The sequence below is a fragment of the Pteropus medius genome, unplaced genomic scaffold, assembly GCF_902729225.1.
Source record: "Pteropus medius unplaced genomic scaffold, Ma_sr-lr_union100, whole genome shotgun sequence".
Lineage (NCBI taxonomy): Eukaryota > Metazoa > Chordata > Mammalia > Chiroptera > Pteropodidae > Pteropus > Pteropus medius.
In genome coordinates this window covers 231429-257207 of record NW_024350919.1, presented here as the reverse complement: position 1 = coordinate 257207, position 25779 = coordinate 231429, and the positions used below count along the sequence as shown (strand labels likewise).

Here is a 25779-nt window from a genome sequence, read left to right as displayed (position 1 = left end):
CCGTCCACACTCACACCCCTGACACACCCACTGGTCCTGTCTACACTCACGCCCCTGACACACGCGCTCAGCAGGGGCACACGTCATGTACGTGGCCAACCTCCCTAGAGCAGGCTGGGCATGAGGAGCCAGGGCAGGCCACTGCCTGACCAGGGGGCTGCTCTACAGTGGCGGTGACAACACATCCTGGTGGCCCGGCCCAGCGCCGTCCCAGACAGCCGGCACACACAGACTCCACGCATTCCATGGCACCGAGTCTGCTGCAGACAGGACTGGAGCAGGTGCCCGTGTGAAGACACATGGGTTGCCACATCCGGGCTGCAGGTCCCCTACAAGTGGGTGTTTCTGACCCATAATGGAGGTGACCATGCGGGGGACTCAGGCCACCCCAGGCCCGGAAACAGTCCCTCTTCCTTCTAGAAGGGCCCGGGCTGTGCTCTGGGGCAGCTAGCCACAGAGCAGCTTCGCTGCGGGTGACGGGCACCGCCTGACAGGACTCGGGCGGGATACTTGCCGCTGAGCAGAGGCTTGTTGAGGGCGTACAGCGGGGGGAGGTCCTCGATGTTCGAGACCCGCTGGTACATGGCTCTGGAGAGGTGGTCCCCGTGGTAGAGGCTGCCCAGGATGATGCTGGAGAAGTAGATGGGCTCCACGAAGACGCTGAGCAGCGAGCCCTGGACGCCCACCACGTTCCACCTGTAGGGAGGGACACGGTCGGCGGGGCAGGGTCCTGAGGCCGGACGCCCACCTGCTGCACAGAGCCGCCCGCGGGGTCTGCACACGTGTCGGCCAGTTTAAAGGGCAGTGGCTGAAATAACTGACTTGGTGGTTTAGAATTTTAAAGAGAAAAACACATAGAATTACTTAAGCTGTAAAGACCTTTTGCCCTGACGACACTTACTGAAGATCCGTCCTACGTGGGGAGCTGCGAGCCGCGCGCCTCCAGGGAAGACAGAAACAGAAAGCGAACTTTTTATTTCTTCCAACAGAGTGGCTGCTCTGAAGCAGTCCCTGAAAACACTAACCCGGTATTCCCTTGAAGACAACTGAGTCAGGCTCATTTAACACGCGGAGGCAAGAGTCAGCCACACCGTCACCACACCTCCCTGCCAGGGCGGCCGCGGTTCACCGCATGAACACACCGGGCAGTGACTGTGCGGCGCTTCTTAAACCAGCGACCCCCAGCGCCGGCCACCGGGGCCGTCTGGGTTGTGGTCACACACGCTGCTGCTCTCTGATCCCCACCAACAGGGACCTGAGCCCACGGGCAGAGGCGGCGTAGCCCACGCGCTCCTGGGGCCTGCAGGCCGTCCGGACAGGGACGAGCAGTGAAGCGACGAGTCTAGCATTTAACGCTGAGGTGGCACCTGTCCCAGGGACGGCGGGGTTCCGTGAAAAGCAGAAGGTGTCGGCTTCAGGGGAGCCCCAGGGGTGAGCCTGAGCTCTGCCCAGGGGGCCGTGAGGCGGGGGAGGGGACGGACAGGCCAGGGGCCAGGCCAGGCCAACCTGGGCAGCCTGGGTGCACGAAGCCCGGCCAGTCCTCAGGGCAGCGGGGGAGGCGGCGTCGCCAGCTAACTCAATGGACGCGTTTTTCAGGGAGGGACTGATCAGGTCTGCATTTTGGGAAATGTTCCTGCCAGCAGCGGGGAAGGACAGGTGGGCGGCCACAGGGGAGCCACCTGGCAGCCGAGTAGGGCTGTTTTAGACCCACTGCCCCCCTACATCTGGCCGTCCCTGTGTCCATTGTCATGGCACTGCCACCAGCTCCGCCATGTCTCAGCCCTCATGGGGGTCAGGGCTGTGACGGGCTGCAGTGCAGGGCAAACCGCGTCCTGGGCCACCCAGCTCCATGCTCCATGGCTCAGGCCAACCCGAGCCCCACTCACCCCTCGCTGCCTGTCACTGGCCCCCCAAGTCTTGGCCACCAGGCTCCTCGCCACTCCCTCCAGAGCAGCCACCCTCGGGCCCCTCAGAACGAAGGTGGCCCCTGACAGCCCCCACCCCGGTTCCCACATCTGTCTGGCGGAAAGTCCCTCTCGATGACCCTGCCCAAGCCCTCCAAGCTACCTCCCCGCAGGGCTTAGGGGCCTGCTTTTTACTTCCTGTCCCTCTCCCACCCCACCAGGAAGCAAGCCCCCTGAGGGCGGGCCTCTGGTCACGGGTCCGCCCCTGCACCGGGCACACACAGACCAACGTGTGCGTGCTGAGCGGGCACGTTCCAATCCCACAGCATGGTCCCCCCGCTCCCGACACAGAAATGAAACGCAGCTCCCCACCTCCCGAGAAAAGGCACGAAACAGGGCTCCCTTTCCTTGGAAAGGCAGAAGTGAAAAGCAGGAGCGTGCCTATGGCCCACGGCCGCCGTCAAGCTGAATCCGGCCTCCTCAGGCCGACCTCCAGTCAGCAATCGTGCAGAAATCGTCTGTCCCTAGTCATTAATTCTGAACGCACGCTTCACAGGGGGGTGCCAGGAGCTTCGGCTGCTTGGCAGAGACCTGGACGGCAGTGGTGTGCCCCCCGCCACGGCTGCCACCAGCCCTTCAAGGAACGGCGCACATCGCACCTCCCAGGAGTGCAAACGCAGGTGACGGCCACGAGGCATGAACTAACGCAGCCAGGCTCCGGGCCACCGACGACCCCCAGGAGACCTCTGCGCAGATGGGGAACCCGGCCGCCGGCCGCCGAGTGTGCGGTGGCCAGGCCAGCGGCCACAGGACAGCTTCCGGGGCGACTGGACTTGGCCAGTGACTGCCAACTGTCCTAATGGCCAAACCTGCTTCCACCGTGGGGCCACCCAGAGAAAGCCTGGTAGGCCCCCAGCAGGCAGAAGATGCCCACTCTGGCTAGCTGACCTCCAGCCTCCAGGGCACACCTGGCCCCCTCCCACCTGCCCATACGGGCAGGGTGGACCCTGACGGCAGCTCAGTGAGCGGGCTGTCCCCCTCCGGGCAGCCTCCGCTCGCTCCCGCAGCTCCGGGCAGCCCAGCACTCGGGGGTTAGGCCCGGCTGGCTGCACTCCCGTCACTGTGCCCCGGGCAGCCTGGGCTGTGGGCCTTCACCGCGAGCTGCCACCGGCGAGCCCCTGGGTGGGTGAACGCCACCCAGCACGGAAGCTCTGCACCCCAGGACTGCCGCTGGGCCCCGGGCTGTGCCCCGCTTCCCATCGCGTCCTGTATAATAAGGTGGTCAATTCAGTAAACAGCACCCTGAGTTCCATGAGCTATTCTAGTAAGTTATCAACCTGGAAAAGAGGTCAAGGGAAGCCCTGTTTGCAGCCAAGGCAGAGTGGGGTGCCTGGCGTCTGGATGAGCCATGGGGTGGGGGTGGGGCCCACCCGCCTGCAGGACAGAGGGCTGCGTGGTGTCTGCGGGCGGAGGGGCGAGGCGGCCGAGGTCCTCTGCTGTCCCTTCCGGGGAAACTCGTGCCCCCTCCTCCCGGCTGGCCTTTGCTTTTCCCTTGTGACGTATACGGTGAAAGGCACAGGTCGCGGGGTGCACGCCGGAAGCCCCATTTCAACGAGACACAAAGCATGAGCGTCGCCCCAGCCAAGACCCTTCCAGCTGCGCCCCGCACGACTGCACTGCAGGGCCGGTGACTGGGCCACGCGTGAAGGACCCTGCCCTCAGGCGTGGCTTCGCCTTCCTCCACGGCCCGGGCTTGGTCAGGGTTGAAATTCTGATGTACTCAAGCTCGTTCCTGTTCTCACAGCTCTGGCTTCTGGGCCTTGGCGACGGGCGCGGCTGGCATGGAGCCGCAGGAGCGGCCAGGCGCGGTTTCGACCGGCCCCAGGTGCCCGGAACACGCCCGGGCGTGCTGCGCTGGTGCCCGTCGGTCCCCCGCTCTGGACGGTCTGTCCAGCGGCTCAGTCCTCCAGGAGACTGTGGCCGCCCACACCCCCCTCCGAGATGGCGCTGGGGCTGGGAATGCGCCCACTTGGCCCCGCCCGTGCCCCCCGCCCCCCTGGGCGTCAGGCCCGACGCTGGGGGTTTGTCCGGCACCAGGGACAGAAGGGACCTGCCAGGAGGCGCAGGGCGACGGGGCCTGGCGTCTGGGCAACCGGACTCACCACGGCAGCTCCGGACGCCCCACTTCCAAACTGGGCTTTCCACGGGAGGGAACAGTTTCCTCCTGAGCACAGGCCGCCTCGCCCTGGCGTGCGTCACGTGCCCCCAGGTCCCGTTCCGGGCTGCGCCCCAGGCCACCCCCTCCACCAGCCAGCCCGCAGGGTGCTCGTGCCACTGTTCCATCTGGGTGTCGGGGTTAAAGGCTCGAGGGCCACAGAAAACGACAAGGTGCAGATGAACTGCGTTCACATCCCGGACTTGGGGGGCGGGGGGGGGCAGGCCGAGCTCCAGGAAGCAGGGCCGTGTCAGCGAGCCGAGTCCGGCCAGCCGTGTGTGTCCCTGCGCCCGTGACAGGACGGGTCATCGCATTGTTTCCCTCGGTGCCCCATCTGCTTTGGAAACAAAGGTGGCAGTAAAGGGCCCCGGGAATGGCGAGCTCGGCCAAGCCCGCCGCTGAGCGCACCCCCTCCACAGCTGCCCCCGGACTGATGCGCTCGTTTCCCTCTTTCCTGGGGGTAGGGGCCGAGTCAAGGTTCTTCCGTTCAAAGTGTCTACCTACGTGCGAGTCGGTTTTAGGAACGGACTTTCCTAAAACACGTTGAACCTCATCTCGCTTTGAACCGTTGGCAAGGAAGCCGTCCACGCCTCCCCGGCCCAGCTGCCCGCAGCACGGCGTGCCCTCTGCCGCCCCGCGCCCTGCTCCCGGCCACACCCGCGGGGCGAGGGGCCACCGCCCCTGCGGAGACCCGGCCCGGGCGTGGCGCGCCTGGGCGGCTCCTTCCCGCCCCTCCGCGGTCAGCTCTGCTGCTCGCCTCTAGGCAGCTGGCTGCCCCGCTTCTGTCGCGCCTTCACGGCCATTTTCTAACTCCCACTGCGTTTCTTCTGTGACCTCCTGAGGCGAAGCTGCCACGCAGCCCGGCGCACGGGCCACAGCACACGCCTCGATGACTGGCCTCTGGATGCACCCGTGAGACCGTCTCCTGCAAGGTTCCCTCACACCCTGGCCTACTCGTCCCTCCTTCCTGTCCCTTCTTACTCCAGCCCCCACCCTGGGCCACCTCCTATCTGCCTTCTGTCCGTTTTCTGGAAATTCACATAAATGGAGACACAATGAGAATTCTTCTGGTCTGGTCTCTTTCAGCTCCATAACTATTCCGAGGTCTGTCGGTGCCGTGGGTGTCTCATCGCTCGCCTTCTCTCGGCTGAGCGGTGTTCCACCCACCGAGAGCCCTCCGTTCGTCCCCCCCACACCGGCGGCCAGTCTTTGACGTTACAAAGAAAGTTGGGTGCACACAATTCTACATTTGTCCAAACCCGCAGAAGGCAACCACCAAGGGTGACCCTAACGGACACTAGGGACCTTGGGTGGCACTTCCTGACGTGTTGGGTAGGGTCATCGTTACCATGGATGCCCCCTCTGGTGGCAGCGCCGGCAGTGGGGAGGCTGTGCATGGCGGGGCAGGAGGTGTGTGGGAATGTCTGCGCCTTCATCTTAATTTTCTTGTGACTCTAAAACTGCTCATAAAACGTTTTCAAAAAATGGTTAAGATGGTAAATTTTATATTGTGTTTTTTAACACAATAAAAATAATCGACTGTTTCTCGACAGCAGCAATAATCACACGTAGCAAGTCATAAGAATTACCATGGCCACAGAGAAAGTACAGATCCTAGGAAATAATCTGTCAAAAACTGCCTAACATCTTTGCAAAAAACTATAAATGACAAAAAAAAATTTTAAATGTGGAGAGAAATTCGACATTCAAGAATGGACTGATTTAAATATGTCAATCCTTTCCACTTCGGTTCATAATTTAATGCAATTCCATATAAAATCTCAGCGAGACATCTGGAGATACTTGACAAACTGATTCTAAAACATGCAGAATAAAAGTTCATAAAAAGCTCCCAAAAGTTTGAAAAAAAAAGAAAAAGAGTAAAGAATGAGTTTTGTTCAACCAGACCTTGAAACAATTAAAACGTCAGAATGCAAACTACACAATTTGTGCAATGACAGTTAACTACGACCGAGAGAATCGAGTGTGGAAACAGGCGCGGCCTTGTGAGGGGTCAGCGAGCACGGGAGGGGCCTCGGACCGGAGAGAAAACGCAGTCATCAGCCATGGCAGGGGCCTCGGACCGGAGAGAAAACGCGGTCATCGGCCCTGACAGGGGCGACCCATACTCTGTGCTACAGCACTGACACCGCCTCCTACAATGCGAGTGTCAGAGGTCCGAATGCGGAAGCCACGTGGCCGCGTCTCAGAAGAGCATGGGGGAGCATTTTCTGCCCTGAGTTTGAGGAGGGACTTCTTGAGTAAGCTCCCGAGAGTACAGATCACAGGGCGACGAAGGAATAGGTAAGGTAACATCAAAACTGGGGGCTTCCCGTCGGTCAAAGACAGCGCCAAGTTAAGACCTGGCCTTGGACCTGGAGAAGACACGGACCATGGCAAACCGCTGAGGATGCGACGTACACTACGAAAGGAACTTAAGCAAATCAAAAAGAAAAAGGTGAGCGACCCAAAAGACGAACGGGAAGGACTTAATTGGGGGCTAGGAGGGGTGCGCCTGGCGGCCGGGCAGACGCTCAGCACCGCTGGAGAGGAGCGGCCGCTGGGGAAAGCAGAGGGGCCGCCCCCCGCGACCTGCTGGGGTGAAGGGACTGAGTCCCCTCCGGTAACCATGGGCTGTCGGGCGGGAACGCAAGGCTGCACTCAGGAGAAGCCCACGTCTCCGCCGCATGCGCGCACTTAACGGCCGGGACCGCAGTGCGGCAGGGGTCAGGGGTCACCAGCTGTGTCACAGCATCGGGGTGGGTCCCCAAGACTCCCTGCTGAGCAAGAACAGGAATGGGCCTTACGCACAGCGCCGCTCTGTAAACCGCAGAGCCCACATCGACACCCCAAAAGGACGCGCCCCTGCATTGTCCAAGGCCACGCCCACACGCGGAAGCAGGAGAGGGGACCGCAGGGCGCGCCACAAATAAGCACTTCTCTGGGGAGCCTGCTAGGGGGGACGGCCACGGCCCGATCGAGGGCTCTGTGAGCCTGAGGCTCCCTGCCGAGACCCAGCAGGGACACTGAGGACCAGGGCCCGGACCGAGGCAAAGGTGCGCGCGCGCCGGCTCCGCCAGCTGGCCAAGGACAGCGGGGCCGTGCGCCCAACACGTGCCTTCCCACCGCTGAACGGGCGGTGCTCGCAACAGACACCTGGGGAAGGGAGCGGCGCTGCTGCAGCTGACGCCAGCGTCTGAGAAACGGGGTTTCTAAGCTCTGCCCCGCACGCGGGCCGCGGAGAGGGCGGCACTTCCCAAGGGCGGGCGGGCCCTGCGGGCCGGCAGCGCAGCCCCACCTGCCCCACCTGCCCCACCTGCCCGCCCGGCACTCCCCGTGCGCAGGGCGCATGCCCGTGGGCGCGCGGGAGTCTGCGACACAGCACGGGTTCGGGAAGGCTCCCGAAGGCAAGCAGGGCCATCGGAGGGGCAGCAACGGGCAGGAAACTGTTTTCTCCGGGAGCAAACGGTTTTACAATGTCACCGTGAGACACAGCGGTTCACAGAGGAGACCACGCACGAAATGACAACAAAGACAAGATGCTTGTTTTGAAGGGCGGCCGTGGGGAGCCCAGAGCCCTAGGGAGAGGCCCACCTTCGTCCCCTCGCAGGGGCCCTTGGAGCCCTGGTCCTTCAAAGAATGCGGGGACCCCTGGAGTGTGGAATGGGGACAAAACCTAGTAGTTCTGAAAAGCAGCAGAGGTAACTGGCGCAGGCGGGACCGCCCGTTGGGTGACTGGCGTGGTGGGGGCGGGGCCCGCGCGGCGATGGCGCGGTGGGCGGGGCCCGCGGGGTGACTGGACCTGGTTGCTCCGGGGCCTTACCGGGCCATCTTGTCGCTGCAGGACATGGTGAGCAGCCGCTCCCCTTGCAGCACCCCGTCCCACGTCTGGATGCTCGCGTTCGAGCGCACCGGGATGGTCCCCTCACCGGATTCTATTTTTGTGCGTAGCTGGCCTCTGGCTTTGCGGTTGGGGTGTCGGTCTGCTGGTTCTAAGAGAGAAAACCGGGCAAAACCAGCCTTTTTCTCCACGGAGAGGCAGGCTTAACAGCAACCTACAAATGTCACACCCTTTGGGCCTCGTGTGTGCATGCTTAATCTACACCCACGTGTACCGTGTAACATGACACTGGACAAGAAGGACCTAGTACCAGCCAAATACACAAAAGTGGTCTCCTCAGGTGTCGGGGACAAAAAGAGGGCTTCCATTTTAACCAAGATGATCTATTTCTATCATTAAAAATGACCTGAAGCAAACAGAGCAAAAGGCTAAAGTTTGCTAGCTGTAGATGATGGCTATTTGGGTGTTTATTTTTTCCAGTATTTTTATATTTTCAAAAAGGAATCTACAGGGAGGCAGAAATAAGCCCACTGGAAGCTTGTGCAAATCTCTGGAGTAAGTACCTCTGGGTCATATGAACACGGGAGATTTAAATTTTCTTATATTTTAAAGATATTTAGCAATTTTCAACAGTGGGTATGTGTTGCTTTTATAATCAAGAAAAATAACACACTCAAACATTCTATTTGGAATAAATAATGCTTAAGCTTGGGAGAAGAGATGTGGATACAAATTCAAATAAAGCACAAGTACTAACTCGTATTCAAAGAAGGGTGTGAGAAATGTGACAAGGAGGGTCTCCCTCTCCATCGGCCCAGGCCAGCTTCTGGAATTCCAGCCGAAGTCTCCAACTACAGTTTTGCTGTTACTATTCATCAGAAATATGAACATATCTGATTTATTCACATAAATCAGACATGTATCTACGATTTAGAGATTTTCATTATCCAAATTAAAGTGCCGAAAACGATTTTGATCTCGTGTGCTCTCTAGTCCCGTGACTTAGTTTATCAGAGTCGACATTTTCATCCCTGAACGTTTCCTAATTATTCATCGAAAAGGAAAGCCTCACGCTGCTATATCCTCCTATCGGATCCACGCTCAAGGCTGGCGTTGGGGAAAAGGAAAAGGGGTATCAACGTGGGTCTGTTCTTGTCTGTCCCTGGGGGACCGCGGTTTTCCTGAGAGGCCGCTGGCGCTGGGGGAGCCTGGCCGTACCTTCCAGCACCGGCTCGTGGGGCGAGAAGATCCTGGCGTCCCCACAGGGAGAGGTGCTGATGTACAGATGGAACTGGACACTGTCCTTCAGCCTGAAGCCCCCGCGCTCTGACTTCTGGAAGATGGACCTTTTTTGGTCATCTTTGCTACTGAAAGGAAATAAGGTGCAAAATAAACTTCACGCTGTGTGCAAATTTTAGTCTACCCAGGTCACGGTGACTGTCAAAGGGTAAGCGGCAGCCTGACCTGGAATCTTTACTTTACACGTTTATGATAATTCACGGTTCTTGTCTGCTCAACAATGGACATCTCATCGAAACGTATTCTCCTTTCCTTCTCGTTTCTGATTCGGACAGTGCATGTGGAGAAGTGGCTTTGTGAAGAGAAGCAGTTTAGATCCACGGTGGGCTGGTTTAAGCACAGGGAGATAGGAATGGCCATTTCACCAGGCAGTTGAGTTCCGCTTATGTCACAGGGCTGGAGAGCCCGGCACAGGGGCTCAGCACAGGCCTGAGTCTGTGGCGGCGCTGTGTGCATGCGAACGTGTGTGCGTGCAAGCGTGTGTGCATGCAAGTGTGTGCACGTGTGAACGCGTGTGCATGTGCACACGTGGGTGCGTGCAAATGTGTGTGCATGTGCACGTGCGAATGTGTGTGCATGCGAACGTGTGCATGTGCACGTGCGGATGTGTGTGCGTGTGCACATGTGTGTGTTGAGCTAGCCCATCCTGTTTTGTAGCTTGGGCGTCATGGGAAAGTGGGGTCCAGCCCCAGGGCTACCTACGAAGCTGCTGTTCTGGGAATTTTTCGGTGACGGTGTGCAGTATTTCCTGACGGGGGGCAGGGCGGGGGTTGCTCTGTAAAACAGCTCCCTTTGCTCGTTCACCTGCTGAACTCACTTCAGGTAAAGCTCCAGCTGCGCGTACAGGAACCTGAGCAGGGACCTCCGCGCTATGATCTCCGCGTGGCAGTCGTTCAGGGCGAGCCCGCGGTCGCTCATGTATTCGCCGTTGATACATTTGGTTCCCGTGGAAACACTTATCACCTTGGCATCTTTGACATCTGTGCCTGAAAAACAAGTCAGACAAGTCCCCTATGTCACAGTCATGGTCCTGCGCCTAAGTGCACCCCTGGTGGCTGGGCCCCGTGGACGCCCCTCCTGACCGCCAGCCTCCCGCAGGACGTGCTCTATGGCCCTCACGGTGGCTGTGAAGGCCACAGGGAAGGAGGCTGCGTCCTCTGCGACACAGCGGTCTTCCTTGGGTGCTCCCTGGGGGCTTGGGCAGGAAGCAGCAGCTGGCGGTAGACTAGCTGGTCAGCTAACGCATCTTGAGCTAGGTGTCCGGGCACCGAAGGGGTGAGGAGGGAGTGTTGCACACAGCGGAGGGCCAAGAGGGAGAGCAGAAATCACAGGGTGCTGCTTAGGGGTCTCTGCCACCATCTAGCTGTGCAGGAGCGACGCCCTCAGCACCAGAACCTTCTGGAAGGCGACCCCCCAGTAGTGAGTGTGTCGACACACTGCAGACGGCCCTGGGTATGCGCTGCCCTCCCCACCAGCTGGACAAACGGTGCTCGCTCGGTGGCGGGCCCTGTGCCAGCTCTACGAGCCACGGCGTCCTCGCCTGGCTCCCAGTGTCCTCAAGGCACACGCCACTTACTGTCTCCACAGAGGAGGAAACGGAGGCCCAGGGACCAACGACCTAAGGTCCCGAGATCAGTGGGAGCTGCCTGCGATGTGGACGGTGGCCTTGGGGCCCAGGCGAAATTCACACTGAGGGGCAAACGCTGCCAGAGGTCACCTGCCTCGTCTATAGAAGGCGCTGGGCAGTGGTGTCAGAGCAGCACCAGCCCCCGGGCCGGGAGCAGCTGCTCAGGGCCCGCTGCACACAGCAGCCCAAACGCTCGCCTTCCAGTCATGTAAAGGGGACGGTGACGGGGGAGCGAGGAGGGAGGACGCCGCAGGCGCCAAGCGCCACGGGAACCCGGCAGTCGCGTGACAGCTGGCCTCGTCCCATCGCCGCACTCAGCTGTGCAGGGCACCCGCGTCCCGGCACTCAACAGCCACCACGTGTCTGTGAGCATGGGGGGACCAGCGCTGAGGGTTCCAGAGCTCCGTCCTCCCCCGAGGGACAAGGACAACTCGGAGCGCCGGGTCTCCTCTGGCTGGCGGAGCGGGCAGACGGCCCTCCCCGGCCAGCGGGCCCTGCGTCCTGCCTGCGCGTGGACGTGAACGGAGGGCAGGGACCCAGGCTGTGGCTTCCGGTCCCTAGGAGTCACCCAGGGGAGCCGCACAAGGTCCCCGACCTGCGGTGAGGGAAGAGGACTGGGGGTCTCTTCACGCCTGGGAAACTCTGGCGAGCCCCCCGCCCCCGGTCACTCAAAGAGAAACCTGCCTGGTGGCACCAGCATCTCAGAAACCAGATGCGTCCTGCTGTCACACGGAGTGAGACTTAACACGTCCGCTGCAACCCTCCGCTCAGGCCGACCGGGAAGCCAGCACTAGCCCCGGAAGCCTCCCAGCGAAAGCTACTTGGGGTGCCAAGATGAACACGCAGCGCAGGCGTTTCCAAGTGCAGCTGGCAGGCATTCATTTTAAAGAAGGAAAAAAGGCTTTCCCGTCAGACTTTCACAGATGGAGACCCTTACCTGTCGTCATGACGATCCCAGCAAGGACCTTCCTGCGTGCGTGCGGGGAGGAGAAGTTGTCCGTGAGATCAGCAAACTTGTCCAGAACCAGGCGGGCCACCGCGTCGGCCAGCACCTAGGACCACAGCAAGGGTCAGGCGCCTCGCGTCCCCGTGGTCACCAAGGCGCTCTCCCTCTGCGAGAAGGCACAGGTGGCTTCCCTCCCGCAGGGTCACACTGGCAAATCTGGCAAACATACGTGCGTGCGTGTGCATGTGCGTGCGTGTGCGTGCCCTCCCCAACGCTCCTTGGAAACAGACGTCCAAGGAACATGAGGGGCCATGGTTGGAACCCTCACAGGGTCTCTGAGGATGGTGACAGCCCACCCACGGTGACCAAGGCACAGGGGGTGACACCTTCCTGGGGTCCCCTGCTTCTCACCCCCACTGCTCTGCTGCCCAGGCTCTCTGGGGCGCGTCCAGCTAGGGCTGGCAAGGCCAGGGTCATGCCCTCGGGCGTGACACACCGCATGGGGGGGGCAGGGGGCAAGGGTAATTTGAAGGGTCATCCAATTAAAGAATCATAAGCACTGCGCAGCGCCTCCCGGGCCAAGGCCCTGCCCGCCAGGTGGCTTGCTCAGTGATTTCAACAGCTAAAACCAATCAGCCTGGCTCAGAAAACAGGCCTGAAGGTCTAGCACTGACCAGAACCTGTAGGGCAGTTATCACTTAGACACAATGATACGGGAACATTCTCAAGGCTATGCCTTTAAAGAAAACGTGTTCAGTGACACTGGGGACACGTCCATTGCTACCTTACTAGACCTGACAGCCACGCGTGCTAAAGGGAGTGCTTCTCAGAAGCAAACCATCTGTTAGGCTTTTACGGCTCCTGAGCTACGGTGGATAAAATGAACCCAGGGTTCCGGGAACAATGCCTAACGGGAGGTGGTGCGGAGCCACGTGGGACCCGTGTCCGCCCGGTATCACACTTGTCTTGGCAATCAGATGGCTGCTTCTACTGTCCCCAGCTTGGCCCTTAAAAAATTACACCCTAGATGAATAGAAGCCGCATTCGTTCTAAGTGACGACTTATTTAGAAAAGGTACAGTTATCAGAACATTCCATTCCTTTTGTCACAAAAGTCTGAGAGAACAGGCTCAAGATCTTAGGGTGCTGCATGTGACAGATCTGGGCCAAATGGAAATGGGATTATAGGAGAAAGGGCTGACATCAAGACTAGAGGGCTCCTGACAGGATGTAATGGGTATTTGAGCCGGGCCGAGGGACTTGGATGTCCAGGCAAAAAAAGCATGGGCATGATGAGTCATGTGGATAATATACATGACGACTATGAGGGCTGACGAAGACGCCGAAGTAATGGGATGACGAGGGCTGGATGGATAGACGCGCTGGCCAAGCAGGGATTTACGAGGGCGTGACGACGCCCGGGGCCGGGCTGGGGTTGATCTTATACGTGGACAGACCAGCCAAATGCGGGGATTAATGGACAGACGCCGGGCGGCGTACGGGAGACTATGGGCGACGAAAGCAGGTAAAATGCGGGCGGGGATGATGAGGGGCGTGGACAGACGCCTGGGGGCGTGGCCCCACGCTGCACCTTGGCAGAGGCGCCCGTGCTACAGACGCGGGTGCAGGGAAGGGGTCAGATCACAGACGTGCAAACACACGATGGCGAGGGCGTCACAGACGAGGGGCAGCACATTCCCACTTACGCAGAAGTAAAGAATAGTGAGCTTAGGGGCACCCGGAGGAGACAAAGGTTCCTCTCCTGTGAGGCTGGGCGTCTCTCCACGTTCTGGGAGAGAAGCAGGAGCCACCGGAGCCCGGAGACATTGGGCCGGAGGTGGGCGGGTCTGCGGACGTGCACCAGTGGGAGACCGGCATGTGTGCACGCGGCCGCGGCCTCCTGCTCCACGGGTAACAAGGGACCTGGCCCTCTAAGCATGGGGCGCATGCGATAGCCAAGGGACAAGCTCCAGGAAGCAAACCCACACGGCTGCAGGCTCGCGGCTCGGTGCCCGCACGTACTCGGGGTGAGGGGCTGGGCTGGGCTGCTGTGACCCTCGCCGCTGACCAAGGGCCCTGTGCTGGCCGCATCACCAGGCTTCACAGCCCTGCTGCAATCACGAAGGCAGACACGTGACAGGGGTGCTCGCCTGCGTCCTGCGCGGGTTGCTCTCGGGAGACAGTGGGGAGTGACACCCAGGCTCAGGAGACACTGGGGATCTTAGGGGACGGCGTGCCCAGGCCAGAGGCCGGCCGCACGAGTCCTCCAGGAAAGCAGGGCACACCCTGAGCCCCGGGTCTGGGAGACACTGCGAGGCCACAGATGCCCAGACACTGCTGCTTGCTGCCCAAAGACTGTGGGTGGCCCCGCCCATGGCGCCCCACCCTGTAGGAGGATTCCGCAGACACCCCTCCCCAGTCAGGCTGCTCTGGTCCCGGCTCCATACTCGCGTCCCAGTGGCTGGCCGGGGGACGTGGGCTGCAAGTGCGCACGCACACCTGTGGACCACCCTCTGCCTCCTGTCTGTGGCGTCACCCTTCTCTGCTGTGACACCCGGCACCTGGGATGCACATCGCTCAACGTGACTTCAGTTCTCTGATGTATGACCCTGCCGATGTCGAGGGAAAACAGGTCACGTCAGATACTACTTTGAACTAAGGCTGAGAGATACTTTAAGAAACAGTGGCTCCAAAATGAAAACGTGCTTGGGAACTAGTGCCACCAAAGTGTGAAGCTGTAATGGACTAATGGCTCCGATGAGTCTTAACAAGAGGCTGACGTGAAAAACAATCATTTGGTTCACAAAAAATCAGAAGATTACTTGGAGTGGGTTACTGTATCCTGATTCTGTATTAAGTTGCTTTAAGCAAAATAAATCTCCTTCTTTTGAAACTGAGAATGACTGACTGGTCATCTCAGAGGACAGCCGCACAGAGGTCACTCCAGTTGGTTCAAAGGCAAAAGGGAAGCAGTGACACTCCTGGACCCTCCTCCGAGACTCGAGCCTCCTCCCCACCAATTCCAAGTCCTCTTTCCCATCGGGCCAGGACGTCTCATCTGCAAACTGAGTAACATTTTGACAAGGGGCAACACAATCATCTCCAGAAACCAGGTTCTTGCAGAGCAGAGAATCTGGGACTTCCAAGGCAAGAAGCAACAATCAGGGCTGTGGGATTTGGAGGTGACAACTAAATGCCACGTCTCCTTCACGCTGCCTCTCTCAGAGAAGCTGGTCTGAGCGTGCCCTGAACATTTCTTTGTCTTCACCCTGACCTTGGGGACCCAAGACCAGGCGTAAGTGTGCTGCCACCTCGAGCTGGGCAGAGGGGACCTGCAGTGCCAGGCACAGAGAGACTGCGGCATCCGGTGGGCCCCAGAACTTGCCCCGGGCCCCCAACACACGCTACCTACTGCTGCGGGCCCACTCTCCAGTCGTGCTGCAGCCCGAGGCTCGACCCCTGGACCCAGACGGGGCTCTGGCTGCTGACTGGCCACTCCCGCCCTGGGTCCCTGATGCAGCTGCGAGGACGCCCTGAGCTGGGGCAGGACCGGGGGCCCCGCACCCCCAAAGGCTGCTGCTACGGGCTGGGGCCCCCAAGGGCGGGAACTGTGGGCCACCTTCCAGAGCCAGGCTCAGCATGGGCAGGGCTGACAGCACCCCTCTGGTGGCCCCGCCCTGCACCGTGATGGCCTCGGGCCGGCTCCCCAGTGACCACATGGCCGGTGCGATCCAGGAAAGGCCTCCCGGCAGCCAGACTTACTGGTAACTATTTCTGGCCGGGACACAGTGACGATGGCACCAAGTCCTGTCTGCAAGCACGACGAAGGCGCGACCGCGCTTTCCTCACCTGGGGCAGGTGCAACTGGAGGCCCTCGCTGGGGACGGGCTGGCGTGACGGCGTCTGGTCCAAGTGCAAGTTGAAAACGGCGGCCAGGGCGGACTGCGCGGCCCGGGCCTTGGCGAGCTTTTTGTTCCTCCCCGAGCCTTCGAAGAACTGGCCGTCCACGACCACGGACATGACGAAGTTCTTGGCGTGGCTCTCCCCGCTCTCCGAGAGGAAGTCGTACTTCAGGCCGGGGCGCAGTTCGTTCAGGATCATCACGGGGTTCTTCCCGCTGGGCGGCGGGAACGGCGCTGGCACGGGGAGCGGAGGCTGGGCCAGGCTGGCGGGCACCGGGGACGCCGACAGGCTGAGGTCCCCGCTGGAGCTGAAGGAGTCGTCGCCGTTGGAACCCACGCAGAAGGGCACCTCCGCCCGGTCCGGGGTCTCGAAGCCGTTGAAGAGCGCGTCGGGGAAGCCGGCCTGGTCCGACGTGAAGTCCGTGTTGGCCGGCAGGCCGCGGCCCAGGGCCAGGTGCGCCTCGGCCGCGTTGGGAAACTGCACGAAGGAGCGCAGGGCCTTCTCGGCGGCGTGCAGCTTGGCCTTCTTCTTGGTGGGGCCGGCGCCCTCGAAGGCCTGGCCGTTCACCTCCACGGCCACCACGAAGAGCGGGGCGTGCACGGGCCCCGTCTGGGACAGCAGCGCGTACTGCAGCCCGGGCCGGATCTCGTTCAGCTGCATCAGCGCGTTCTTGGGCAGGGCGGGCCCCGGCGCCCTCCGCCGCTTCTTCAGCCGGAACTTGGCGTGGCCGTTGCTGCCCTCGTCCAGAGCCCGCTTCCTGCCGGCGCCGCCGCCAGCCCCTCCGGAGACCGGGCAGCCCTCGGCCGGCCCCGGCGGGCCGCCGTCCCCGGGGGGCGCGCGGTCCACACTGCCGTTTTCCTGAGCATCTGTGCTGCTTGAACCTGCGGTGCCCAGAGAGAGCAACTTACAACGCCTTCGTTGCAGGATCTTGTAAATGCAAAATTTATAGATTCCTTTACCTCTTTGTAACTGGTCAAGTGATGTGTGTTCTCAGTTCACGCCCCCGTGCCGGCCGCGAGGACCAGCCTGAGCTCTGCTAGATCCTGGCTCCTCCCGCCTCTGCTGTCTGTCGCCCACTGCCCTCGCTCGGAAAGAGGGGCTCTGAACATTCTGAAGCGCCTCGACACTGCTCGAGCTTACTGAACTGCGGGAGGATGACTCGGCCCGGGGGACCTCACTCAGCAGGTCAGGGATCGGTGCTGCACGAGTCAGTGACCGTGGCACTTTGCCCCTGGTCAGTGTCACTTGCTCTCACTGGGCTTTGAACTGCAGCATCTCCCTTTAAACACGGGCGCTCACAGGCTGATTAGCTCCTCGGGTCTAAAATATTCGATCGACATTGGCCGTGCTAGTTTTGGTTCGTGAGTCAGTCTCAGAAATCTGCCTCTGTAGCTACGTGAAGTGTTCTGGCCTTTCGGGCTTTACTTTTGAAGGAGACAGCTTTATTACTAGTGTTCGTTTCCAATTTTTTCACTATACGTGGGGGCCGATTTACCTCTGAATCCTTAATACATTTCATGATAGAAAAAATATATAAGAACGAGATGTAGGAACGAAGTTGCGGGTGGGCTACAACTTCATAACTAAAGCTGGCAATTTTGTCTTTTTTCGATGGATTTTATTTGATGGATTTGCCAAATAAGTTGGTTATCCTACTTTTTAAAGGTAGTTTATATTTGCAATTAATAAAGACAATTTTAGAACTCTAAAAGTTCATGGCAAATTATGATTTTACTTTCAAAAACGGGAATAAAAAAGCATTTACTCTCTCTGCTGTTGCAAGCTTTTTAAAACCACGAGCTGTGACTCCGTGTTTTCTGCCCTGTCCCCAGAGGCTGGCGTGAGCATGAAGCTGGGGCGTCACGATGCTGCTGACGTGACTGAGGACCTATGCCAGCTTCCACAAATCCACAGTCTGTGAAGGGATCAAGATGTTCTAACGACTGTGAAGCGAGTTCCAGGCGGCCTGGGTCTACGTTTACTTCCCTATGTAAAGGCAGATCCGCCATGTCACGCGAGCTGCATGTCTGAAAACGCCAGTCAGCCCCACCTGTGGGAGGGCCCACGGGACATCGGGCACCAAGGCCACAGGGAAAGCTCCTGCCTCTGCTGGGCCGTCACCATTCGGTGAGAGGTAAGGGACGACCCCGGTTTAAGCAGCCCGTGGGGACCGTCCCGTCCTGCGCAGAGGCAGGTGACGGACTCTCTCTGCCCCAGCGCCCTCCCCTGTCCTGACACACACACACCACTTCTCCCAGTTGACAAAGCTGACGGAATAGACACTAAATTTCCATTTATAACATCCTCCAGCAAAAGCTCGATAGGTTACTCCTTCGGGAGCTCAGAGGAAGCAGAGGCCAACAGGGCAGCGTGAGGCAGGGTGGAGGAACCAGCAGCGAGGCCACCGCAGACGGCCCCTCGGGCTGCGCCGCGGAGCCGGGGCCCGCCGGCAGCCACGCCGCCTGCCACGCCGCCGGTGCCTGCAGCCTCGACGGGGCCGGACGCTTCCCTTTAAGAAACAAGAACGGTCAGGACAGGGTCAGCCGTCTTGAGAAGATAAGACAAACACGCCTTCGACAGCACAGTTCGCACACGTCCTAGTTCGCGCGTTTCAGGGGCACTGCAGCGCCACGCGTGTCCCGTCTCACTAGGAGTGCGACTGAGGGAAGAAAAGGCAGACGTTAAAACTGGAGAGCGGCACCCGCTGCCACAGCTTCTAGACAGCGGCTCCGCCTCACACGTCACAAATGCGGGTGTGGATCGCAGCGGCGTCCCTGTCACTTTCAAACCGACAGAGAGACCGGGCACCGCGCGGTGTCAGCGCGGGAACCGGCAGCTCGTCTCCCAGGAAGCTCACTCAGCACCCTTCATCTAAGTTTCCGCGGGGTCGGTCTGGGGCCAGTCACATAATCTACGCTGTGACGTTTCCACCCACACCAGGTGACCGCCGTGGACGGCAGCCCACAGTCCTGACAGAAAGGAGGCCGGGGCACAGCCACGCGCACGCTGCTCACAGGGGCAGCGAGTGGCGCTGACCAGCGAGAACGTGCAGCTGGCTCTATGAGGACCCCACGGGCACGCCCGCCTGAGGACGGCACCCCGGGGCAGCCAGCGGCCATGCCCGCCCATGGCAGGGACAGCGACGGCCACGTGCCCCTGAAACGGCACACGGAGCCCGACTCCACACGTGCGGACAGAACGTCCGCTGTGCGTGGAGCACAGCCCCAGCCCGCGGGGCCCCGCCTGCGACAGAGCCCCAGGGCGGCCCGGGAGGCGGGAGAGCCCGCCGGCGAGCCTGTGCTGCCCGTGCAGACCGGCCAACCCCGAGGCCTCCGCTGCCCGGTCCTGGGCGAAGTCGCAGGGGATCGGCCTGGGCTGTGCTCTGGGCATCAGTGACTGCTCTGATGAAAGGCCACTCGTCCCTCAGACCTGCGTGCCCTCCCTTGGCAGCGACCGAAGTGGGCGTGTACCTACGTCTCAGGGGCGATTCTGCCGACAGCTCCCCGCACCGCGGGGGTGTCTAAACCTTACAATCTGGGACCGAAGGTGACTCGGGAGAGAGAGGGATGTTTGCTGGCCCCTCGGTGGAGGACGGCGTGGCGAGGACAGGCTGGCACAGCCCAGACCTCCCCGTCCCCTCCGTCTCTCCCCGCCAGAGAGGACGGCGTGGGAAGGGGAAGGTGAGCTGCAGGCCACACCAACCCTAAGGCTCAGCAGAGTCCGGAAGCTCAAGGCCACAGACCCGTGTGAGCCCGTGCCTAGAACTCCAGGGGGATCACTGTGTGTGACCGGACAACGTGTGCAACGTCACCCCAGGGGCCAGGTGTTTCGCACCATCTCACAGGTTATCTCAGGTGTGCACAGACAGACCCTGGCAGCATCATGAGAACCAGGCCGTGACTGAGCAGGAGGCGTGCAGCTTTGTGGCGTGTGCTCCGGGGACACGCCCTCCTTCCAGGCGTGTGTGTCGCCCGGGACAACAGCCGCGAGTGACAACCCTGGACACGTGGCGGCAAGGAAGATGCCCACGGTCAACAGGGAATGGATTCCAAATCTAGAACAGGCCACCGCGATTAGCCCCATCACCGGAAACCTGCTTCCCCGCCCGGCTCACGGAACGCGTCGCAGAGACGCGGAGCCGGGAAGGCGCCCGGCACCGCGCGGCAGGCCTGGGCCTTACTCATGCTCTCTTCATCGTCCAGGTCCGCGGCACAGCGCTGCTGAGGGCCTCTTGACCGGCTCGGGCGGCTTCCGTCTGAAAGAGCAAGGAGAGAGCGCTCAGCGGGCCTGGCGTGCACGAGCCGCGGGGCCGGCCTGCCTGTGGAGCCACGAGGTCACCACAGACCGGGGACAACTCAGGGAACGAGGACCCAGCACTGATGTCCCCACCTCCCCTGTACCTGTCACCACCTGGCCCGAGGGCTCTGCTGTGGGAGGCACGATGGAGGGGGGAGGTGCGGGGGAAGGGGAGAGCCCCCCCAGGAGAAAGGTGAGGGCGTGTCTGAGCGAGACCCCTCCCGCGGGAGGGCTGAAGACCAGGGCCTCACGCCTCAGGGCAGAACTAGGCCGTGGCCGCTAGATCTTTGCCCTGGGCAGACTTTCGGTTTGGGTTACAAACTAAGGCTACACACAGAGGAAGAAAGGCCCACAGCATCTCAGGCGCCGTGAGGAGCATGGCACGTGGATGGAAGCACAGAGCAGGGCACTTCTAAATCTGATCTAATTTCTCAGCCATCGGGAACTTATCGTTTTGTTGGCAGGAGAAACCACGAGAAATTCTCAAAGAACAGTGACTCCAGTTATCTAGTTGTGAACAAATGTGAGAGATTCCTCTTCCTCCAGTGACTCCCCTTAGCGAAGGCTGTCCTCACACACACCCTGTACGAGGAATCCTATCCCACTGCAACTGAGGACAAAGACGACTCGCACACTTTGTAGCCACATGTTGCTCTGCACACGTGTAAAACTTACATTATACGTCAGCTGAAGGCAAACTCGGTATTTTGAAGAAAACGGTGACCAAACGTGCTAATGCGTGCACATCTTATAAATGTCTCTCATGTATCGAGAATCTAAAATACAGTTTTGTGACAATTATTTAATAATGTTGTATCTAACTGTCCACCTGGCGAAAATGTTGCTAAACGCTAAATGAGTTTCTGTTTAGAATCTTTTATTCAGGACAGTGCTCCAGATAGTTTTAAAAGCATTGCTGTTTTATATTCGTTAGTTCCAGATGTGTTTTCTGGAAATCTACTATGTGCAAAGCACAGTGCTGGCACCGCAGACCCTGAAATGCATCAGAGTCGGCATGAGAGAGTCACTGGGAACACTGTCCGGAGAGCTGATTCAGGGAGGAATGCCAGTCATCTGAGGTGTGGAAAGAGACTCCCTCAGTGTGTAGCCTGAGATTCACTGTGACAGGGCGGCCCGGCGAGGCGGGGAAGCGGACGGCAGGTGTGTGAGGCTGGCGGTGCCGCTACGGCCGCGGGCCTGGGGCTGCGCGTGCGGCTGCGTGTGCGGCTGCGTCCCTACGTGTTCTGGCATTTCCTGTGGAAAGTGTGCAGAGGGAACCTCGCTGAGATCCGGGGGGGCCCGCGGCTGGAGGGTCCGGTGGGAAGGTGGGCGTGTGCCGGTTAGACCGAGCGTGGGGCGGGGGCACGGGGCACAGCGCGGAGACGAGGCAGGCGGCTGCGGCAGAGCACCGGGTGGCGTGAGGAACGCAACGCAGCACCTCGCAGAACCCTGGCCGTCAGCTCTGGAGGGACAGAGCGACGGAGACCTGTCCGGGGAGCCCGTCTCGCTCGCTGCGCCTCGTTTGAAGCCATGGCTGGACTCGTGCGGCGGGAGGAGCCCCTTCCTGCCCCAGTGCAGCCAGAGCCCACCCTGGAGGCTCTGAAGGGCAGAGCGGGGAAGGCAGACCTGCCAGCCGAGGGCGACACAGCACGGGTCCCCTGGGTCTCCTTTCTGTGTCCTTACCCCAGACTTGGAGCTGGAGAAGCCGGCAACCTGGAACCACCTACGGATGTGGACAAACCCCCAACAGACGCTGCTCTTCCTGGCAAAGGACCAGGCAAGGGCCCTACCCGCAGGACAGGAAGGGACAAAGCGCCCCGAGCAGCCAGACCGGAGGGGGTGCCTCGACCCCCTGCAACGTAGTCAGAGAGAACATACACACTCCGCACGGAGGTGACAGGTGCCAGTCCCCTCCTGGCCGGGAAGTCAGAGGCCAGGGGATGGTCAGGACTTCCACCCCCCCAGCAGCGTCGGTGGAGGTCCGGTGGGGACCCCGCTTCACCCCTGCCTGGCGACCCCTCCCACAACAGCAGGAGAGCAAGTCAGCTGAAACTCGAGCCTTAAGCAGGACTAAAGTCTCGTAACATAACATGTCTGCGCTTCGATAAAAATTCATTCATCATACGGACAACCAGAAAGATCTCAAACAGAACGAGAAGACGATGCAGACGCCAACCCAGAGAGAGACGCCGGAGCTGTCTGAGAAAGGTTTCTACGCAGCCGTGACGAAGAAGAGAGCGGAGGACTCGGACCGATTTCAACAGACTGCGGCGTTAGCCATCGAGACAGCACGGCCCTGCGAGGGACACACACAGATCCCAGGGGAGCAGACGGAGCCCGTGACAGCCGCCCCTCCCCCCGACTGTCGACGGGGCACGGAAGTGGCTTTGCGGAGCAAGGACAGCCCTGGCACGCACGGGGCCGGAGCCACGGCACGGAGCGCGCGCCTCAGACGCAGACTCAGCACGGGCCAGGGCGAGCGTGGGAACAGGAAACCGTCAGACTGTGAGGGACAGGGCAGGGGAGACCCCAGAGACGAAGGGCCGGGTAAGGTGTGGAGACAAGACACCGAAAGCGTAACCCAGCAAATAAACTGTTTGGTTTTTTTTTATTAATTAGACCTCATCAAAATTAGAAAAATTTTCTCTGCTGAAGATGAAAAGACAAGCTATTGAGAGAAACTATCTGAAAACCATACGCCCAACAAATGGAATACACAAGAAATTCTCAAAGCTCAACGATAAAACGAACAATCCTACGAGAAAACGGGCAGAAGCCGCGAGAGGCGTCTGACTGAAAACGCAGACGGACAGAAAACGCACGGAAAGACGTTCGACAGTGTTGGCCGTTGGAAATGCGACTTCACACCACGTGCGACGCCACGGCACGCTCACGAGAACGGCCGAAACGAAACCTGTGACGAGCCGGTGCTGGCGAGGACACCGGGTGACCCCTCGCGGCGTGCCGGCGGGGGTGGAAGGCGGCGCGCCCCCAGGGAAACGGTTCCGCGGCGTCTTAAAAACCAAACTCGGCGTTTCTCCCAGAGAAACGGAGACCCGCGCTCACACAGAGGCAAGGTGCTCTCAGCGGCTGCACACAGCACCCGCAACTGGCGGGACCCCAGCTGCCTGTCCACGGGTAGCCGGTCAGACGGGCTGTGGCACCCACGCCACGAACGCCACGTGGCAATAAAAGGGACAAACGGCCGGGGCCCGCAGTGACCTGGGGCCGGGGCCCGTGCGGATGGGGACTAGGTCGGTGGTGGTGACACGGAGTGACGGGAGCCATCCTGGCGGCGCTGGAATGCTCCGGACACTGCCCGTATCGGGGTCGACGTCCTGTCTGTGACAGGACACCGCGTAAAGTGGACGTGGTTCTCTTGGTGTTATTTCTTACAGCTACGTGTGACTCGACAGTCTCTCCGATAAGAAACTTGATTAAGAAGTAAGCGGAAGGCACACACGACGTTCACACTTCGCCGGTGACTGCTGTGCTGAGGCGGCCCCCTGGAGCCCGGGACGCGGAAGGGCACGTCTGCAGGGACGCCAACAGCAGGCGTGAGCCGCGGGGGCGCCCGGCTCCAACAGAGATCCCCGAATTTGTACAGTGCACCTGGTCCCCACTCCCACATATTTAAATCCCGAAGAAAGGACATGGAAATGTCTCGCAGTGGACACCGCCCGGCGGGGCGCGGGGGAGGCCAGAAGTGGAAGCCGCTGGCACGCTGCACAAATGCCAGCGCCGCGGGCGCCAGAGGGCCCAGGACAAAGCCGAAGGGCGGTGCGTGCGCTCGCCAGCCCGGCCACGGCCCCTGCCCTTCTCCCTGAAAGGCGCCCCGCACAGCCGGGCTGCAAAGACGTGAGATTAAAACCCCGTGAAAAGCCCACAGGGAGCAACTCCAGGAACGGCGGTTAAAGAAAAGCTTTCTTTGGCAGTGACATTCAAACTGAGTGTTCACTTTCAGGACGCCATGAAGCAGGTCGTGGGCTCCGCCCGGGGGCAGCGAAGCGCAGAGCGGCCAGCAGGCTCGGCGTCCAAGGCCTGGGGTGGACGTTTCCCTCAGTCCCCATCACAATTCCAACTTGTCTTTTTCTAATGGGACTGGACACGCCAATGCTAAGGTTCACGTGGAAAAACAAATAGGTCTGAATACTCAGGAAAACCTCTGAACTCAGGGAGCAGTGAGTGGGGGCCAGCCCCCCAGACCAGAGACGACCGAGCCTCCACCTGAGGCCGCGTGTGGCCCGTGGACTGAGCTGCCAGGTCCACGTCAGAACAGAGTGCGTTTGGTAGAGGTGGCGTCCCAAGGCAGTCATGCATGAGTGAGTGTGCCATGCAGGAACGGGACTGGACACGGGTGACCTCGAGGAAGATGTGGCTGGTCCACCTGTGTCACTCATTAGTGTCTGTTTGGTTCTCCACAGGTTACTTTTCAAGTTAACAGGATTCGATCGGCAGGGCTGCATTTGATGAGTGGGGCAGGTAAACAGTTACCTGCCGTATTATTCTTTATACCTTCATGGAGGCTCACGTTGTAAAGCAAAGTATAAAGCACCTAGTCTATGCCATGCCACTCTGAACGTGCCCGATCCCGTCCGATCTCGGAAGCTAAGCAGGGTCGGGCCTGGTTAGTACTTGGATAAGAGACCACCTAGGAAGACCAGGTGCTGTAGGTGTAAAAAAATAAAATAAAATAAAATAATAATAGTAATAATAAGGGATTGTAAGCTGACAAGGTCCTTGCAATCTGTGAGGTCAACCAAGGGTTGCCTTGTCTAAAAATAAAAAAAAAAAAAATCTGCACAATGTCCCTATTGGCTTAAGACAGCTCGCCTCTCTACGGAGAAAAGCCGTACCCACCCCCTCACCCCACTCCCCGCAGGAGCAAAGATGTTCTGGAATAAAATGTAATGAGCATGACTCACTTATGGTAAAGACGCACCAGAACTTGAACATCCTCTACCTTGCTGGTGAAAAGTGCTACCTTTAGGAATTCACTAGAAATTTATAGATTAAAAACGTTTAAGACAAATGGCAACCTTGACTGAAATTACTAGCAACCTATAACTAGATTTAATCCATTTTACTCTCAGAAAGGATGGTTTGAGGACAATTTTACGTGTTCTTTATGATGTAGGGTTTATTTTTAATGCCACACACTGCAAATTTCAAAGAGAGGAGTGTTTAATGGAGATGACTCGTGTTGATCTGCTATGAAGCACGCGACCTGCTGACGGCTACACTAACTGCAGCCACAGGAAAAACTGACCGATGACGTGATCACTCTCTAACGAAGGTACCTGAGGTACCCAAGACTTCCATGCCCCTCAGCGGGCGAATGGTAAATAGACAGGGGCCCGTCCAGGCAGCGGAAGGCTATTTAGTGATACAAAGGAGCGAGCCATCAAGCCACAGAAACACACAGAGGGACCTTAAATGCACGTGGCTAAGCGAGGAAAGCCAGTGAGTGAGAAGGCCTCCGACACCTGACCTTCCGGAGAAAGCCAAACCATGGAGACGCGAGATCAGGTCGCCGGGCCCGGAGGGAGGGAGGAGCGCATGGGGCGCTCAGGGCCTCCAGGGCGGGAAGTACTCTGAGTGACATTACCACGGTGGACACGTGCTGTCATACGCCTGTCCAACCTGTGGCACGCACGACACGAAGGGCGACCTAACGTCAACTGTGGACTCTGGTGACAACAATGTCAGAGCCGGTTCACCTCTGGCAATGGGTGCACCACCTGGTGGG

General features: G+C 59.7%; 1 protein-coding gene and 1 pseudogene across 7 annotated transcripts in view; one reads left to right on the top strand and one right to left on the bottom strand.

The window, feature by feature from the left end:
- The window catches only part of ADARB1 (adenosine deaminase RNA specific B1), a 96351-nt gene that overhangs the window by 6016 nt on the left and 64556 nt on the right, over nucleotides 1-25779 (bottom strand). For 5 of the 7 annotated variants that reach the window (XM_039840067.1, XM_039840062.1, XM_039840069.1 and 2 more), the window contains 7 exons: nucleotides 19915-19989; nucleotides 15681-16615; nucleotides 11824-11938; nucleotides 10077-10245; nucleotides 9179-9327; nucleotides 7943-8111; nucleotides 515-696 (listed from right to left, as the gene is read on the bottom strand). In XM_039840067.1, the coding sequence (XP_039696001.1) occupies nucleotides 515-696; nucleotides 7943-8111; nucleotides 9179-9327; nucleotides 10077-10245; nucleotides 11824-11938; nucleotides 15681-16615; nucleotides 19915-19989 (1794 nt within the window). The remainder of the gene's footprint in view (nucleotides 1-514; nucleotides 697-7942; nucleotides 8112-9178; nucleotides 9328-10076; nucleotides 10246-11823; nucleotides 11939-15680; nucleotides 16616-19914; nucleotides 19990-25779) is intronic. The other 2 variants (XM_039840064.1, XM_039840066.1) reach the window with 2 other exon arrangements.
- On the top strand, nucleotides 24589-24706 carry LOC120584416 (uncharacterized; annotated as a pseudogene).